Source organism: Struthio camelus, chromosome 1 (genome assembly GCF_040807025.1).
Source record: "Struthio camelus isolate bStrCam1 chromosome 1, bStrCam1.hap1, whole genome shotgun sequence".
Classification (NCBI taxonomy): Eukaryota; Metazoa; Chordata; class Aves; order Struthioniformes; family Struthionidae; genus Struthio; species Struthio camelus.
In genome coordinates, this window is record NC_090942.1 from 190022942 (window position 1) to 190040781 (window position 17840).

The 17840-nt window shown below is 39.0% G+C and overlaps 1 protein-coding gene across 13 annotated transcripts in view; it reads right to left on the reverse strand.

Annotated features, from left to right (window-relative positions):
* Nucleotides 1–17840, reverse strand: part of ENOX1 (ecto-NOX disulfide-thiol exchanger 1) — a 374358-nt gene that overhangs the window by 47772 nt on the left and 308746 nt on the right. For all 13 annotated transcript variants that reach the window (XM_068929740.1, XM_068929749.1, XM_068929750.1 and 10 more), the window contains one exon: nt 1950–2134. In XM_068929740.1, coding sequence (XP_068785841.1) covers nt 1950–2134 — 185 coding nt within the window. The remainder of the gene's footprint in view (nt 1–1949; nt 2135–17840) is intronic.

Below are 17840 nucleotides of genomic sequence, written 5' to 3' on the forward strand. Positions count from 1 at the left end.
TGTGCTGCCATTCAGAGGGACCTGGACAGGCTGGAGAGGTGGGCGGAGAGGAACCTCATGAAGTTCAACAAAGGCAAGTGCAAGGTCTTGCACCTAGGCAGGAATAATCCCATGCACCAGGACAGGCTGGGGACTGACCTGTTGGAAAGCAGCTCTGCCGAGAAGGACCTGGGAGTGCTGGTGGACAACAAGTTAAACATGAGCCAGCAGTGTGCCCTTGTGGCCAAGAAGGCCAATGGGATCCTAGGGTGCATTAGGCAGAATGTTGCCAGCAGGTGGAGGGAGGTGATCCTGCCCCTCTATTCAGCCCTGGTGAGGCCTCACCTGGAGTACTGTGTCCAGTTCTGGGCTCCCCAGTACAAGAGAGACATGGCACTCCTGGAGGGAGTCCAGTGGAGGGCTACCAAGAGGATTAGAGGGCTGGAGCACCTCTCCTCTGAAGAAAGACTGCAAGAGCTGGGCCTGTTCAGCCTGGAGAAGAGAAGATTGAGAGGGGATCTCATCAACGTGTACAAGTATCTGAAGGGGGAGTGTCAAGAGGATGAGGCCAGCCTCTTCTCCGTGGTGCCCAGCAACAGGACAAGAGGCAACGGGCAGAAAGTGAACCACAGGAAGTTCCATCTGAACCTGAGAAAAAACTTCTTCCCTGTGAGGGTGACAGAGCATTGGAACAGGTTGCCCAGAGAGGTGGTGGAGTCTCCTTCGCTGGAGATATTCAAAAGCCGTCTGGATGTGATCCTGGGCAATATGCTCTGGGTGACCCTGCTTGAGCAGGGAGGTTGGACTAGATGATCTCCAGAGGTCCCTTCCAACCTAAACGATTCTGTGATTCTGTGACCGGTACTGTGATATGAATACAATTGCTAATCCAGCCAGGCAATTTATACCTAAACATCCATTTCCTGGCCATGGAGTTTTGAGTTGCAAAAAGAATTTAGTATAGTCTGGGATGAGGTACAACTTATCCCTTTCTGGAATCTAACCACCCAGAAGGGGCACAGAAGCATACGTGTTCCTTCACGGCACACGTGAAGGAGGCAAAGTTAATCTTTGCAATGACACACTTGAGAAGCTCAGTTCTAGGTAAGAATTCAGTCCTGTAGTGTGGTATACCACCGCCCTTGTAATCTGCTGTGTAGTAGCTGAATATACATGCCTGGACAGGAAAGAAGTTATACACACATATGTTGAATGAAAGGTGCGTATGTGTTAATGGATAACTCAGATGAAGCAGGGGGAACAGTCTGTATGTACTTGCCAAGACTTGCCTTGCACAACATCAGGAGCACAACGACAAACAAGGGGACATGTATATGATAAATGGAGCACCCACTGTAGGGACACATTACAGCTTCTGGCTGACTGGAAATCAGAGAAAAAGCTTTGTTGCTGCACTGCACCATTTAAAACATTTCCTGAATGTAAACATGATATCCATGGTCAGGATCAATAATAAAAGCTTGGAATATAACACTGATATTGCTATCTACTTGCAAGTAAGCAGGAGGATAGACTAGACAAGCTGAAGATATCTGAGTCATCCTCAAACAAGAGTCAGCAGAATAAAAGACAATGCAGAGAAGCAGAGATACGTCTAAAGATGCAGATGAAAGCTATGCTACACTGGAAAAACTTTCTTGAACTTTTGAGTAGATTTAGTGCCAATTGGGTTCAGTAAGTCAGGAGTGAAACAGGGGAAATTCATTCCCAAGTAGAACGTACGTACGTAGTTTCCTTGAAGGACTGATTAATAGGTTTACAGTTTATGGATTCCTAAAATGACTCCTTTCCTCAGCCTCATTCCCCCATGTTAAATCAGTAAGATTTTGACTCTGAAAAGAAACCAAGACAGGGCCCTCCATGACTCACACATAGTCCTGTGCACAGCACAATTTCGTGGTAACACTCTCCTCAAAAAGAAGACCCTTGCTTTTCTTCCATAGCAATACCTGCTGCATGCCTTGCATTGTCTGCTGTAGGAACTGCAGCTGCTGGTCCTTCGTAAGGCTTTCTTCTGTTCGAAAGAGCTGTCCTTTCTCCTGTTTCAGAAGCTCCACTTCATTCCTATAGGCATCTAGCTGCCATCGAAGACTATCATTCTCTTCCTTAAGCGCATAAGCTTGGGCGACTAGAGCTAAGAGAAAATGAAAATGCAAAGAAATCAGTAAAATGGATTTTTTCCTTACAAATAATGCATAAGACATTATCAGGGCAAACAACAAGACAGCTGAAAGCCAGTGAGACATTTTGAAGCAGAGACAAGATCTAGCAGAGCTGAAATCAATTAGGTCCTGGCAAAGACTGTCACTGGGAAGTCATTTCCTGAGGTGGAAGGAACCATAAAGTGATGCTGGATAATTCAAACACTACTTGCAATCCAACTGCTAAACTCAGACTCATATTTTCAGAAGAAACCGACATGCAGTCCAAGGGCAGAGCACCCAACGACTTTAGAATATTTTCCCAGTGATGTTACAGGATCTGATACAATGATTTAATATTTATACTACTGTAGTGGCTAGATGTTCCAATGAGATCTGCACTAAGGGATTTTGACTCCATAAAGTTCGCTAGTTTTAATCCCATGAGAGAGAAAACACGGAAATTCCTTTCCAGTTTCCTTATGAACTACTTCATAGCAATGGTTATGAGAAACAATTTAGACAGAAAAATGATGTAATAGAATGAAATTATATAAAATGCAAATGCTCAAAAAAAGTGTTGGCACTACAAGAACATTACTACATTAAAGGCATTGAAAGACACTTAAGTCATTTCCTTAGGAAGCTCCATTTGGCCCCTTTTCAATTTAGAATGGCATTTTTATTATCATAACTGATAGCAGGTGTTTGTGAAGAAATCGATTAGTATGCAGGGATGGAAATTACATTTGCCAAATGACTTGCACAGTCTGCAATATAAGCTGAAATTTGTGTAGCAAAAGGTAGAAGGCTATAAAGTATGTACTAGGAACATTATTTAAATAAATTATCTGAACATAAATACATATAGGGAAGTGTAGCATTCATTATTCTAGGGATGTGGTTATCATCCCATAGAAGAACCCACTCTTGGTGGAATTTATACTTGGCAGTATTAGTGGTCATTTGGCATAGCAAACTATGATACTATACTATTTTCCTTCTTGGAACCTGATAGCACAACAGCATTATGGAGCAGCTGTAATTAAAAAACAACCATCTACCATAGCCAATTCTATCAACATTTAGTAACTGAACCATATAACTGATTTACATTCCTGATTAAATGATTTCAGGCCTGACATTACAGAATTCTTTCTTGCCTACCTACAATAGCAATATGGTTAAAATCCAAATTATGCAAAATTGTATATTAACTCCACTTAATGTTAGGCCTCTCTTGACTAGCCCTTGCATAGATAAAGAGTCCCCTGTTTCTTATGATAACATAATTCAACATTTTTGTGAAATTATATCATCATTTAGATAGAATGTCACAGTATTTCACTACCAATAAAAATATTTTAAATCTGGAAGGCCAAATATGTCTTTTTCTAGGATAAATTTTACTATTTTGAAGATAATAAAAATGCATTATCTGAAATAAGGTACAGTTAGCTACTATTCATATACACATTTTGATTGGTCATTGCATTTAATTTGGATATTCTATAGCATCTCCCCGGAAGATTTAGTAATAGTTACTGTATTGTTACATAAAATTAAATTGTTCTCAAAAGCATGTAATCATCCTGCCATGACAAAATTTGCCCTCAAGAAATTGCAATGATGAGTCCAATGGACAAAAAAGAAGATGAAATCCTTTTTTTCCCCTTTTTTTGTAAAAGCCAATAAACTATGCTAAAAAAAGAGGCCAAGCAAATAAAACCTCAGTCTAACAAGAACCCAAGTCAATTCAAAGATAGATTTGAACCAAAATTCTAAACATTACATTATGGGTTCTCTTTGGAGTCCCTACAGGCAAAAAAATATACAAAACGGCACAATCTCGTGTCCTCTTTCCCCAACTAATCAGACTCTTCCCTACTTAAAAAAAATTATTTCCAATATTCAATTGCAGCCAGAAACTGTATATCCTTCTGCTTTCTGAGGGCATCAAGGGAGACGAACGTGGATGTATTCATGTTTTTACAGTGTCTTGGGAGCAGCAACTCATCTGTTGTGCAGCACTTCATCCAACTCTGAAAAAACTTCTGAATGCTGCTGTATAGATGAAGAGAGTAAGGCCTACATACTTGCTAACCTCTGTCTCAGCTGAAAGTGGACTTAGGACCTAGATTCAGCTGAGGTTCAGGCTGCTTTATGTGGAAAAGCTGCTGTGGAATATTTTCCTGGTCACACCGCGGTCCAGCTGGAGAATTCCTTCTTCTCTTTTTCTCCTGGGTAATTCAACACATTGAGTGGGACTACGGACAGGATGAGGAGCCTACTACAGGGGCAGCAAATTAGAGGAAATAGAAAGTAGCCCTTTCTATTCCCCCTAATTTGCTGCCCGTGTACCTGTTCAAATTTTAAATATAACTCTTCCAAAAAGAAACAAATCACATTCCATATGAACAATGAAGAAAACAATGTCTCTCTTTTAAACATATGATACAGCTCTTTATCACTAAAAGATTATTCTTTTTTTAGTTGCACCTCTGAATGCCACTGTTTCATTTTTTTAACATGTAGCACTCAAGCCTATATGACAATAATTACATTCCAACACTACCAAGAAGTCTCAAACGATGATGGATGCCCCATTATTCCAGACTGCAGATCCCAAAAGACAAAGGCAGTGCTTGCAAGAGGCTACAATCTATTTTAAGACATAATGGAAATATCCCAAACAGCATGAAGTGTGGGAGTGAGAATACAGCAGACATAAGTTTGTGATATGAGGTAGTATACCTAGAGGTGTCCAAATTAATATCAGTATTCTTATACAGTCTGGCGATCTGTTTAGCCATTAATCGTGAGAAATTAAGACAGAGTCCACAGTAGAAATATGCCCTTAAATAAGGAGAATGCAATACACATAGCAGCAGTGTAATAGAATACTAAACTGTCACAAGCTTTCATGTGAATTAATTATAGATAAGAGCCCAAAATCTCTATAGAGCTCATTTATATAGTTCTTTTGCTATATAATTTAAAGTTATAAATAGGGGGTTCCTAACATGTGAGGTCAGAGATGTTACCATAGAAGTCATGAAAGGAAGAATAAGACAAATACATACATATTGTTAGGCCTTGGGGCTCCATTTCTTTTGGCACAGAGTAACTAACTGTTTTAAACAAAATCGAAATATTTTTTGTGTTGACCTAAACTAGTCATAACTTTAGGATATTTATATTTTAGTGAATTAAAATTAAAATCATCCTGGGTTCAGAGCAATGTCTCTTTTGATTCCAGATAAAATAGTTTATTTAATTTTTATGCATATAGGAAGGCTTTTTATTGAATACTAAATTAAAACTGAAAGAAACTTTTGGGAAAAGGGAATCTGCATTTTAAAAAGTAAATGCAATTTTTCAAATGTTACAGTAATTTTTTTCTATGACCTCTTTGATAAAGCTGGTGAATGCATTTTTTATTAAAAAAATGTTTCAGCCCTACAACTCTGCTCAGCTCATCTCAATCCAGCTTCTTATGCCATTTTAAAATCAGTAGTTCAGATACTCATCTACAGAATCCCTCTGTGAAACATGCTAAAAAGCTTCTTATGCTAAAGACAATGAAAGTTGAAAGCATTTACAGAACAACTCTATTCAAACAAACCAAATCAAAAGAAAACTCTGACAAGAATCCCAAATAGCTGCCTGTGCTGCAAACAGAAGAGAATATTTGTACCTAAACAAATACAGCTGGCAACCTGCCCATACGTGCTTTACAGCATTTACACTGAGGGATGCAAAGTGATACCTTTGCCAGTCTATCCTAAGAGAAGCAGGTGGGAGAAGATTAGGCAGATGAACGGGAGAAATTGGCTCACTAGTTTTGAGGAAATCTAAAAGGTTAGTGGGATTTGCTTGTGTCGAGGCAGAAGCGCCAGACGTAATTTGGGGAGAAACTCAGTGGTAAACACCAACTCCATCTGGTGGATCCAGGTCAGGATCTAGGTTAAACCTAGAGCAGTAAGACACTCTGATCAGAAATCCACTAAAGTCTAAGGATATAGCTATTGACTGATGTCTCAAAAGAAACAAATAATAACTTTGTCTTTCTAGGGCATTTCTGTTAGGTAAGGTTAGACATCTACTTTATTAATGAGTACTGCTGATATGTGCCTGTTATTTTGAGCTGATACTCTGTGACTACGTTTAACCTAATATATAATAATGCCCTCTGGAGCCAATGTGCAGTAGGTCTGAGAAGGTAATATAGCATAATTGTAACATTTATGACTCACATCATGTGATAGTGGCCTGGAAATAAAAAAAAATCCCAAATTCCTGAATTTAGCTATTTATTGGAGAATTTAGAGGGAATTTGAAAATTTCCAGCAGTTCTGTTGGTGCACATCTGGGTTGTGCATTTCTTATTAGGTGATATCCTAATAAGATCATAGCTAACACTAATGACAAACTAATAATTCACATACTGGTAACATTTCTAGTTGAAATGCATAGACAGTAGCTTATTTCAAGAGTCAGCAGCAACCTGGAAATACTATCAGAAAAAGAAGTGAGCAAGCAATAGCAACGACCATAGACATCCCTCCCGTAAATTCAAGCGCTCAGATTTCCCTTATGTCCAACTAGGAGAATTTTTTCTACAGGTTTTTAGGTTTTTTTTCGGTATACCTGGCACTCAAGTAAATCACGTAACTGGCAACTTCTGTGATTATTTGTCTATCTTCACACTTTTGATCTAAGCTCTTTAGCTGAATTTCTCAAGGCTTTGGAACTTTGTACTGAATTTATTGAAACAGTGAGGTGGGTACAAACTGATGAAGAACATCATATTCTCAAACCTCAGTGCCATCGGAGTTCTATTAATGCCATTATCCTAATTTCCTGGCTTTCCTGACTTGAAAATGAAGTTTAAAACGGTATAATGTGCCTTGGATAACAATAGCAAGAAAAGCAACGAAAACTGTCAAAATGATAGCTGTTATTATGGTAATTTTTTGCCTGCATCACTTCCATTGCAGAGCATTTACAATGCCAAAAAAACTTGCAAGGCACAGCTAGTTCTCCAAAGAACTTTCAGCCTGAGGGGATGAACATTAATAAGGACACAAAGTTCACCATTATAAAGACAAACAATAAAAGTTGTCCTTAACCTCTTATCTAGTTTGCCCGTTTTTCAAGAACTCTCAAGCAATGCCACCAAGGGAAAATCCAGGAACTCCTAGGGACAAGGGACTCCTAGTGGTGACACAAGAGAGGTGGTGGTGAAGAAAGAGTGAAAAAGTATGTAATAGGACCAGCTTCATATTGAATGCAAACTGGTGAAAGGAAGCACTGGTGTGAGAAAGGACATACGGTGCATGCATGCTGGCATGTACCAGAGGGAGGGAGAAGATTAGAGCTGCCGTGAAGGAGAAAACTTTCAGAGTGTTGTAGACTAAAAGGAATCTCTGGAACCTCTTTTTTTTGACCCATAAGGCTTTACTTAGTGCTCTAGCCTGTAGGAAATCAAACTTTGTGCCACAAATCAAGGATCCACTCGTGGTCCCTCAATGGAAAAGACCTGGGCGTCTGCGGCAATGTCAGAGAGTGATCCAAACCTTGTGGAGAGAGGAAAGGTCGGGTCTGCCCAGCCTGTCATCTGTGAGGCAGCATGGCCATGATTGCAAACAGAAAGCTTGACGGCTTTGGAGGTGGGGGACACGGCTGAGCAGCTGGAGAAACTTTAATCAACACATCCACCACAAACAATCAAAGTCGACCCTCTATACTCTCCAGTAGTTACCAGCTCATTGCTGAATGAAGTTTGAGGACCTTATCTATAACCCGGCTATAGATCCACCTGTCTCAGAGCTGACTTCCCTAAACCCTACTATAAAAACTGAGCTCCGAGAACAAGTTTTAGCTATACATGCTCTGTGCATAGTTCAAAGCAAATTTTGGCAGTATCTCCAAGAAGCATTCTGGAAGAGTAACACTAAGCTACACCTCGGTCACTTTGAAGCTCCTTCTCAGCCAAGTTTTATAACACTGTCCGGCTCTTGAGTCCTCTGGTATTAAAAGTGGCTGTGATCCATTGCCTTGCATTCTTGGATGAGGCTTTCCTTTGTTATGGACAATTACTAATTATCTGATCACCAGCATAAACTGTGCTCAGGTGTCAGTGATGGGAGCATGATTTTAGCAGATAAAAGTAACATTATTCTTATACTGCATTTTTGAATAAATGCCTCTTCCATTATTCTCCCTTGTTTCCACAAAAATAGACTATGTCACTTTGCTTTTTAAAATATTCTTTTGGTTTAAGCTAGAAAACAGCTAACTAACTAGCCTGAATAAACTCTGAAAACAGAATTAGAATGGTATAAAAATAAATAATTTGGGGCAATTACAAGCTAGCCTCGCCATGAATATTCCTTTTTCTTTCTCCCTTCAGACATAATGTAACCAAACAATGAAGTAATTTCCACATTTTTTTCTAATGTTAGGCATGCTTCATTTGAATGTCTCAGTACCTGCAAATTTAAACTCTAAGAGCACTAATTATCCCATATGTGGAAGGGTTATTGCCATTAACATTAGTGGGGGTTAGGGCCCGCACACTGGGAGGGAGGTTTACTCTGTTACAAAGCCTCCTTTTCTCAGGTGCAGTTGCTTCAAAGTCCTTTCCTCACCACGCTGCCTATATTCAACTCAGAGAAGCTCATTATATAAGTTACATTCACGATGATACCAGATGTTCAAACTGAATACTCATGAGAATTATTTTCAGGCTTCCTATTCACATAAAACTTGGTGGCGAACAATTAGTAAACGGTAGGATGCTGCCAAAAAAAAAAAAAGTTCCACCCTCATTTAACTGCAATTTTATCCATCCCACCCAATACGGACAGTTGTAACATTTGAGGAACCAAAGCACTTGTCTGAGAAAAGATTGTCTTAGCTCACAAAAATTCCCCCTGATTAACAGACTTTGGCAATAGGATTGTCCTTTTCTAGGTTTCCTACACCTGTGGCTCACCAGTAATTTATGAAGAATCATTATTTCCTGTGCAATGAAGCATATCACTTTGCAAATAACAAAGAAGGTGCAGGGGAAAAGGGGGCAGATTATGGCCCAATTGGGCCTAATAATAAAACTCTGGCAAAAAGTTGCAAGCAAATGCTGGTTCTGCAGTGGACTAAAAATGTCCCCAGAGAGCAGTGCTGCCAGCTTTTGTGATATTATGATGAGTTTCACGATATCTGAATTTTATTTAAATCTCCAGAGAGATCATTATCTGAAAACCTTAGCTTTCAGTTTCCGGGCTACTGGCTTCTAAGTTTGCTAGACTGAGGATCAGTACTGCCTCTGTGTACTTCTCCATGTTCTTACAAGCTCTGACTTTTAATTAAAAACTCTAAGGAGGGAAGTTAATTTCACTGTTTTAGCCCGTTCCAGAAAGCAGCTGCAGACTACTTACTACAGTCTTACAAATTGTCATTGGCTCAGCAGCATAGCCGAGGATCATTGATGTAGACCTCATGGCTGCAGATAAAACACTTGATCGGTGAACCAAGTTTCTCCAAAGGGCTCTGAAGACAGAAAGTTAATCTCCCACTTTAGATCAGTCTTTTTACCCCTTTCTTCATACCTTCCTCTTTTTTTCTTCTGTAGAGTGACTGTATTTAGATCACGTTCTTCAGCTCAAAATGCAACAGCCCATCTCTTGGTTCACATTTCCAGATGTCTCTCTCTTCCCTCACTCATACTTATTTTGCAACATGCTCTCCAGTCCCCTCTTATCCCAATTCTATCCCAGGTAAATTACAGCATAAAGTGTTTTGGACTTTTCCTACAAAGATGTCACATCATATTATTGAAACAGATATTTAGAATTTGGAAAAGACCACCTTGTTATAATAATATCAAAGTCTGTCACAGTTTAGGTCTATTTTACTTGACAGCATTTCTTTGGAGAACGGAAATCTACATAGCTTGTAAATGATATTTTGACAGTTACTAATTAATCTGCCCTGCTGAGACCAGTTTCTCCAGGTCGCCTCTTTCAAGTTAAGGGGCCTTATTTCCTCTCTTTTGTGGGCTATATTTCTTCTATTGCCAGCCATGATGCGTGCCAAGGCCAAAGGACTTGGCATACGCATAAGGGGTGATAGGATGAGAAACAGTTGCCTCTGCATAGAGGACCACTGTGGTGGACTCTGAGTCTGACTGGCTGATGCCTTGCCTTTCCTGCTTGGTTCTCCTCTTGAATTAAAGGCATAGGAAGCAAGCCGTTATAAGTAAATGCAGAGGTATGTGTAACTTTGATCAAAAATAGTAGCAGTTCTCAGATATTTTCAAGATTCAGTTAAAAAAACCCTCCTTCTTCCAACTGCTTTTTAAAGTATTTGATTTTGGTTTGTGATGAGGTGAATTTTTCAGATACTTATGCTTTATGTTTACTGACAACTGCATCAAAAATTGCTACCTCAGTTAAGTGCAATTAATCAAGGGCTGAATCTCTTTTAGTAGCTCTAGCTTCCTTCTAATTGAGAAATAGAATTATTAAGCCAAGTTTACAGGGACTGTGCTTTAAATATGCCAGCAAAGAAGGCACTTTTTCCTCTAATCAATGTTTTTCAAGAATGGCTATATTCCTGTAACACTGAAAATGAACAGAGGACATTTTAGTCTCAGGAGGCAAGGAATATGTTCACATAAGTAAGAAAAGCACTGGTTTCTGAGACGATGCCAAGTGGCACGGATGACCCTCTTCCATATCAGTAATGAACAATTCTGCTTGCTTTGATGGTGCCTTGTAATTGAAGATATGGATTTTTGAAGTCCATGTAACACAAGACATGCTGATGAATGCTCAGTTTTTCATATATGGTAGGCATAATCTTATGGATGTTAGTTATATTATATTTATGTGTATGCACACGTGATACATAAATCACTTAGGATATTCAGTTATTGTCTATAGCTAAATCTCTGCATAGATGGACTACTGGCAGTTATCTCTTAGGAGTAAAAGTATTTGCCATAATTTCATTCAGACTTAAACAATAGACACTGGCCTGTCTTAGGTGACTGTGCTGTTTTGAATTGCTCTGCTTTATTATAGGAAAATTCTGTTCGTAAATATAAGATGCTTTTAATAAATGTGAGAATAAACAATCTTTGTACAAAATTCTATTGCACCTCAAATATCAGGAAATTTTATCCAGCTTTCTTCCTGATCATGTGCTGGATTGGAGCGCTGAGCTATTTTTTCTTTTAAAACTGTGCATGATACTAAAATACTTCCTCAGTTACTTTGGTTTTAGATCAAAATGAATCTCTTAAATAAGGAAGTATGTTTTTACCCCTTTGGAAAGCATCAGCAGATAATCACATGCAGCTTAGTATTTCTTGGCTGTCATGTTCAGAGATAGCAATTCTTGAGCCATTTATTCATTTGTAAATGGGAGAGTATTTCCACTAAAGATTTCCAAAAGAGTTGTATCTTCAAGCCATAACCTCCTTTCTTCCCCTTCGTCCTGCCTTTTGCACCTTCAGTATCTGCAAACAGAGGCCACTGTGCTTCTCCTCAATTTAACATGTTAAGTAGGTTTTCTTCTCAGCTGCTGGAAAATAAAATGCACTGTAGACTTGCAGATGATAGGGTTTTACAGAGATTGGTGATACCTCCAGGCCTTTCAGAAGCAGAATTTACTGAAATTTGCAAGAACTGGGTAACTTTAAAGAGATAACTGAAGAATACTCCTGGTACCAGACTTTCTGGGCAGGCCACTGCTGAGAGCTTTGCATCTGTGGGTGTTGAGCAGAAGGTGAACGCAAACGCTCTCAGCAACAGGCAGCAGCTTGCAGGATCAAGGTCTAGCAGCACAAGCCTCTCAAAAGCAATCAATAGAAGAAGATAATGCAGACACCTATCCGATAATAGAACAAAATGAGGAGTGCTATTGCTTTTCATCATGTTCCTCCTGAACTGTTGGAAGTGCTCGCTTGTCTCCAAAGCTCAGACCAAATTGAGAGAGAAGACTGTCTATATGTGATACATGACAAAGAAGCAGTGAAGAAAATGATGTTGCGGACTCGCAGCCACCCAAATCTCTTGAAATAGATCTTCATTTGACATATAAGGTGGACATTTGGCAATTGTAGAAGCAGTTCAACAAATTACTGGGATACAGAAGTTGCTGTAAAGACATGTTTGGCACAGTTCCTAAACTTGAACTAAAACTTGTTATGCATCCAGCATATGGAGAGCTGAATAAATACATGAAAAGATATCAGCTATTTGCCCACTGAAAAGTGAAAAAAAAAAAAAAAAAGTAGCAGTTCAAACTCCCAATTGCAAAAAAAAAAACACCTTTCTTTTTTAACACAGAAGAAACATCTTTTCCTCTTTTGGAGTTCTACGTATCAGTGTTCAAGGAGCTACATGTTTGAATTAGTGGAGAAGTGGAATGAATTGGTATTTTTTAGCATCGTACCTAGTTCTTCAGTCTGTCATTTCACATCTAAAATGGCTTTTCTTGTTTTCTCTTCCTTCTGCCATGAATTGAAAGCCAAATAGAACTAAAAGAAAACCACTCATCTCCAAGCAGCATTGAATCCGTTTGGCTCTTGACTTCATAAACAAAATGTATTGGTCACAAAAACTTTACATTGTGGATATGTGCGTTTAGTAGAAGCTGATTTTCTTGAGATAGATAGTCTTTAAGCCCAGAGTAAACAACAGAAACTCATGAAATCCCTCTGAATCTAAGATTCATTCATCAAAGTAAGACGATCAGTAGTAGCACTGGGAATTTCTGTGGCCATCTAGCTTCGAGTGCTAGCTCTTCTGGGTGGGTTTTTAACTCCTGGAAGGCAGCCATATCACAGACTACCAGTCTGCTGGACCCACGTGGATTGAGATCCTGCAGGCTTTGAAGAGGAAACTTTTCAATTACTTTGGAAATCTCATCCAGACTTGCACATATCATAACGTAAGGAAGCTCCTCAAACCTGTAGGTCTGAGTTTAGTACTCTGTATTGTCACTGGAAAAGATTCTACTTTCTGATCGTTACCTTCTCTGGCAACTTAGCAACGGCTGATGTTTCCTGGTTTTAAGGGTGGACAAGAGGGTGCCTAAATCTCAACCTGAAGCAGTGCCTGCAAACTTCTCTGTATGTGCTGGAGTGAAAAAAGGTCCAAAAAACCACAGGGCAGGAACTGCAGCCTATAATTCCTATTAAAATTATAAGAGATTTAATTAAGAAAACCTATATCCAAGAGCTTAGTTTAAACAACAAAAAAAAAAATCTTTCATTGTAGACCACTAGCAGGGTTTAGACAGAGAGCCAAATGAAGCCACTTTTGAAGGAATCTGTTCCTTATGACCTGTTCAGAATCAACCATCTTCGCTGTTATAAATATGGCTCATTTTCTTGAAGGCTAAAGACAAGAGTAAGACAGAGTGCAAAAGCTTGGTATTGGAGAGGGCACTGTAAGGAAGGTCACTTTATAGAAAGCATGAAGTGTAATTTGGAGAAGGATGCTAATACTGGCTATATCAGATTGTGAGGAAGCTGAAAACAGCATATGTTCTAATATTGTCTTTTATTGATTTTGCTGCCAACATCCCACTTTGACAATGTTACAGCCTCACTTCAAGATTCTTAATGGAGGGGGATGGAGAAAATCAATATACAGAGCTCGCTTCTGCTCCTATTGAAGTCAATGTGAGTTTTATTACTAACTGCGATGAACACAGGACAGGGTTCAGACTGTTTTTGGGGCGTTGTGTTTGTTTTTCCTCTTCTTTCTATATAATCTCCTACGGAGCAACATATACTGTTATTCTGTGTTTTAGAGAAGTAACATTTAAATAGGGCAAATTCTCTACAAAACTGCAACTTTATGTGTGCAGAAATGATGCCCTGCTTTATGAAACCTAATGAAAAATTATAGCCTGTATCCTGAACTGGGAAGCTTATAATAAAAGATATAGGATTTGAAATAAATTCTGATAACAAAATCATTTCTTTCTTAAAAAATATTTTCTTCCAGATATGAAGCAAATAAAAACAGTTTAACTTGTCACTGACTCGTAAAATGTTACTTTCAATGTGCATTGTTTGCTGTATTACAAATACAAGGGATGTACTCAAACTTCTTTTCACTACTATTTTAGTACTCTTTATACAAAATGAAATATGCTAAAATTATCTCCAAAAATTATAACAATCATCTTCATTCCAACAACATGCTGTTAATTTTGTTCTAGCATGAACGCAAAACATATTTTAACATGCTGTCAAAATGAGATACTAAGAATGTCAATAAAATGACACTAAAATAAATGTAAATTTAGATTGCTGTCACAAGTGGCTGCTTAGTTTTGTGAAGATGTTAGGTTGCTATAGCATTTTCCATAGCAACTTTGCATCTTATTACATAAATAATCCCTCAGTGTCCTTAAAGCTTACTAAAAACAGGATTAAATCTATTCTCATATGTAATGATCCTGTATTAAACCGTATCAGTATGAAATACTCAGAAAACATAATAAAATGTAATCTAGATAATAGTATTTCTGGCAGTTGAAAGGCATCAAAGCATAGCAGGCTTGTTTTGTAGTTAACGGGGCATCCTCCTAAAACCCATACTAGGTAAGTCTCTTTGAAGTGTCTATTTCCTTTAAAACTGAAAGTTCACTTGTTAACCCTTTAACTGCTGTGACCTACTAGACAAGCATAGACACTCCTCCCGAAGCTGAAGTGTTGTTAATGATGCAAAGGAGCTAACCCACTACCTGGGGCAGGACTTGAGCTGTCTTTATTCCTCAGAGAAGAAAGACTTGGCAACTACCTTGGCACTGATTCACAAGGCATTGTTGCTAAATTCAGCCACATAAGTAGCATTATTTAAGCCAAATGAACTTAAAACCACAGGCATAAAATTAGAAACCTGCTTATGTGCTTCCTGAATTTGAACCTATTTTTGTAAAAGCTGTGGGAAAAATGGAATGCATTTTAAGGCACAAAATTGGAGTCTGTCTGATGATAACAGCTCTAAACTGGCATGCTGTGAAAGACACTAGAACAGACTTTTCCCTGCGTAGAGGGAAATCATCTTGCGCTGCTTTTGAGTGATCATCTCTGATGGTCCCTGGGAGCAAAGCTGATTGTCTCTGCTGTGGCCAGAGCATTTCTATTCAAAGTGAAGTTACTCCACTCACAGAGCTCAAACGGGCTATTCAGTTGTCTTGTCTGGCCAGCTAGGGGACCATGTCAGTATGATGATAATTCAGTTCTTCCAATTTAAAAGACTATTTTTTTTATTTTGAGATTGCTTATAAAACCTAGTTAGTAGATTTTGTTAACACATTTTATTTTCCTCTTTGTATGTGTTTATTTATTTATTACAGCAGGGCTGGTTATGATGCCAGCTCCTGATGGCTTTGAAATGGTATTGATTTTTTTGAGGAAAAAGGATGTTGGCCCATTAATTTTTAAAGGAAATAATAGATTTTATTATTTTACATTATCTTTATCAACAAGTGTTTAAAAAGAAGATGGATAAATTATGGGCTTGTTAAACATCAGCATTGCTTTCGCAAAATCTTATACTGAAAAGCAATGAAGTGGAGAAGTAATACGGGAAAAATGAGTTAGACTTTTGTTTAAAACAAAATCTCCTGTAAAAACAAAAGATTAGACTTATAATAAAGAAAATGAGAAATATCTGATGAGCAGAATCAGAAGGAAGAGGAAGATCTGGAAATTCTGAAACGAGATCTGCTGTGACACTGGGCCAGGCAGAGGAAAAGCAAAGCTCAGCTCCACGCAGCTGGGACTGAGCAATTTCTATTTAAAGCTGTAACAGGCTATATAAAGCTTTCCTCCCAGTTTAATCCAGCTATAAAACACAATTTTTATTATGCTTATGCATCTCCGCATTCACACAAGGCCTTAGAAAAAACAAAAGAAGATTGAATTGTGGTGAAAAGATGAATAAGCATCACACAGATCACTTTGGTGTTGCTTCAGGCTTTCCTTGAAGACTTGACACGTCTGCAGCTTTCAAGAAAGACTTATGAACAGTATCACAATGCCTAATTTATGCTGTGTGCACAGGGGTGTGCTTTTCAAATACTAACTTTCAAAAATACTCTTAAGTCATCTGGGCTGCCCCCTACTCAGACTCTCTCCTACGGCACCTGACTTTGCTGTTGCTGCCAACAGGACACACCAGCTCTGGAGAGCACTCAGAGAGTCAGGCCACTGTGTAAGACAGGAAAACAGCAATGTTCGAATTAGATGCTTACAGTTGTTATGTTTGAAAATCTTGCTCAAACTGTCCTGCCTTGGAAGGCAGTGCCAATATTACGTGGGGTTACGCTATATAACCTGTAATTCCTTTACTGTTTGCATGCTGTGCCCAAGGTGTGTTGAATTACTCCATTGCTGGTATTACAATGGTGCTAAAATGCCCCAAGGACTCAAAGAGCAGGATACTGCATATATGTGCAGATGCAGAGAGCCCTGTACCAAGGTGCTTGCTATCTACGTAGACGAGACATACAGTGGGTGAATGAAAGGAGGTGTTGTTACCCCTACTTGAGAGCAGAGAACTGAGGCAACGCAAATTCATTGATTTTTTCAGGTGGGAGGTTTGTAGCAGAGCTGGAATTTGGCCCAGAGCTCTGGGATCCCAGTCAAAAGCATATTAATCACAAGACCATTCTTCCAGTGTCCGTCTGCGAGCACTGTGTATTTCTTCCTTTTACGCAGTGCTGACCACAGTCTCTCACTGAAGCTGGAAGCACTAGAATTAATGGCACATTGCCAAGAACTGCAAAAGGAAGAGATTAACCTACCTCCTCTTAAAGAGAAATTACAGGTGCCTTCTAGGCATAAACTTCAGCTCTTTCCTACAAACATGCAGCTTCACTTCACTAATTCTTAAAATTACTTTGGAGACTCTTACTTGTGGATCCTTACTCCCAGTGCCAGCAGGTGGAAGATGAAGCATCCATAAATCCTGATCATTCTACAAATTGTCCTATATTCTCTAGACTCCAGTGCAGAATGTCATTTTTTCCTCTGAGCTAATGCTTCAGTAGCTGCACCTTGACTTTCAAACGTATTAACTGAGTTGCCAATCATCATTATTATTTTTTTCTTAGTAATTTTTTTCTGGCTTTATTTCGGCAATCCCCTTGTCCCTTTCAAACTCCAAAATCCACAATGCAGAGAAATCACTGTTTAAAGGCTGAGTTTTGGAAAAAAAAATCATTCTAAAGGAATAGCTGTGCCCACAGGTCAGATTCACTGTCTTAGTACAGCCTTTTGCCAGCTTTCCTCCTCACACAAATGACCTTCAGTCTGTGAAACGAGGAGGAATTGCTACAAACAAGTCATGCATGCTAGTTCAGCCCATTTATTGGTTTCCCCAGTGGGGTGTTCAGGGGGCCCTGGAAGCAATTCAGAATTGCCCTCCACAGAACAATCATCTACTAATGTCTTTCTTTTCCATGAATATTCAGCTTGCACATGACTGAGAGTAGGTTACTAATACCTCATGCCCTTAGGAGAATGACCTGTAAGTAAAACACCTGGAGGAACAGGTGGTCTTTGCCCAGAAGGCAGTGCCCCAGCACTGCAACATGGACTAGAGGTTGAAAGGCATGTCTAGGAGATGGGGGACAGGCCCAAGAGGCTGAAGATCCCAATTATCA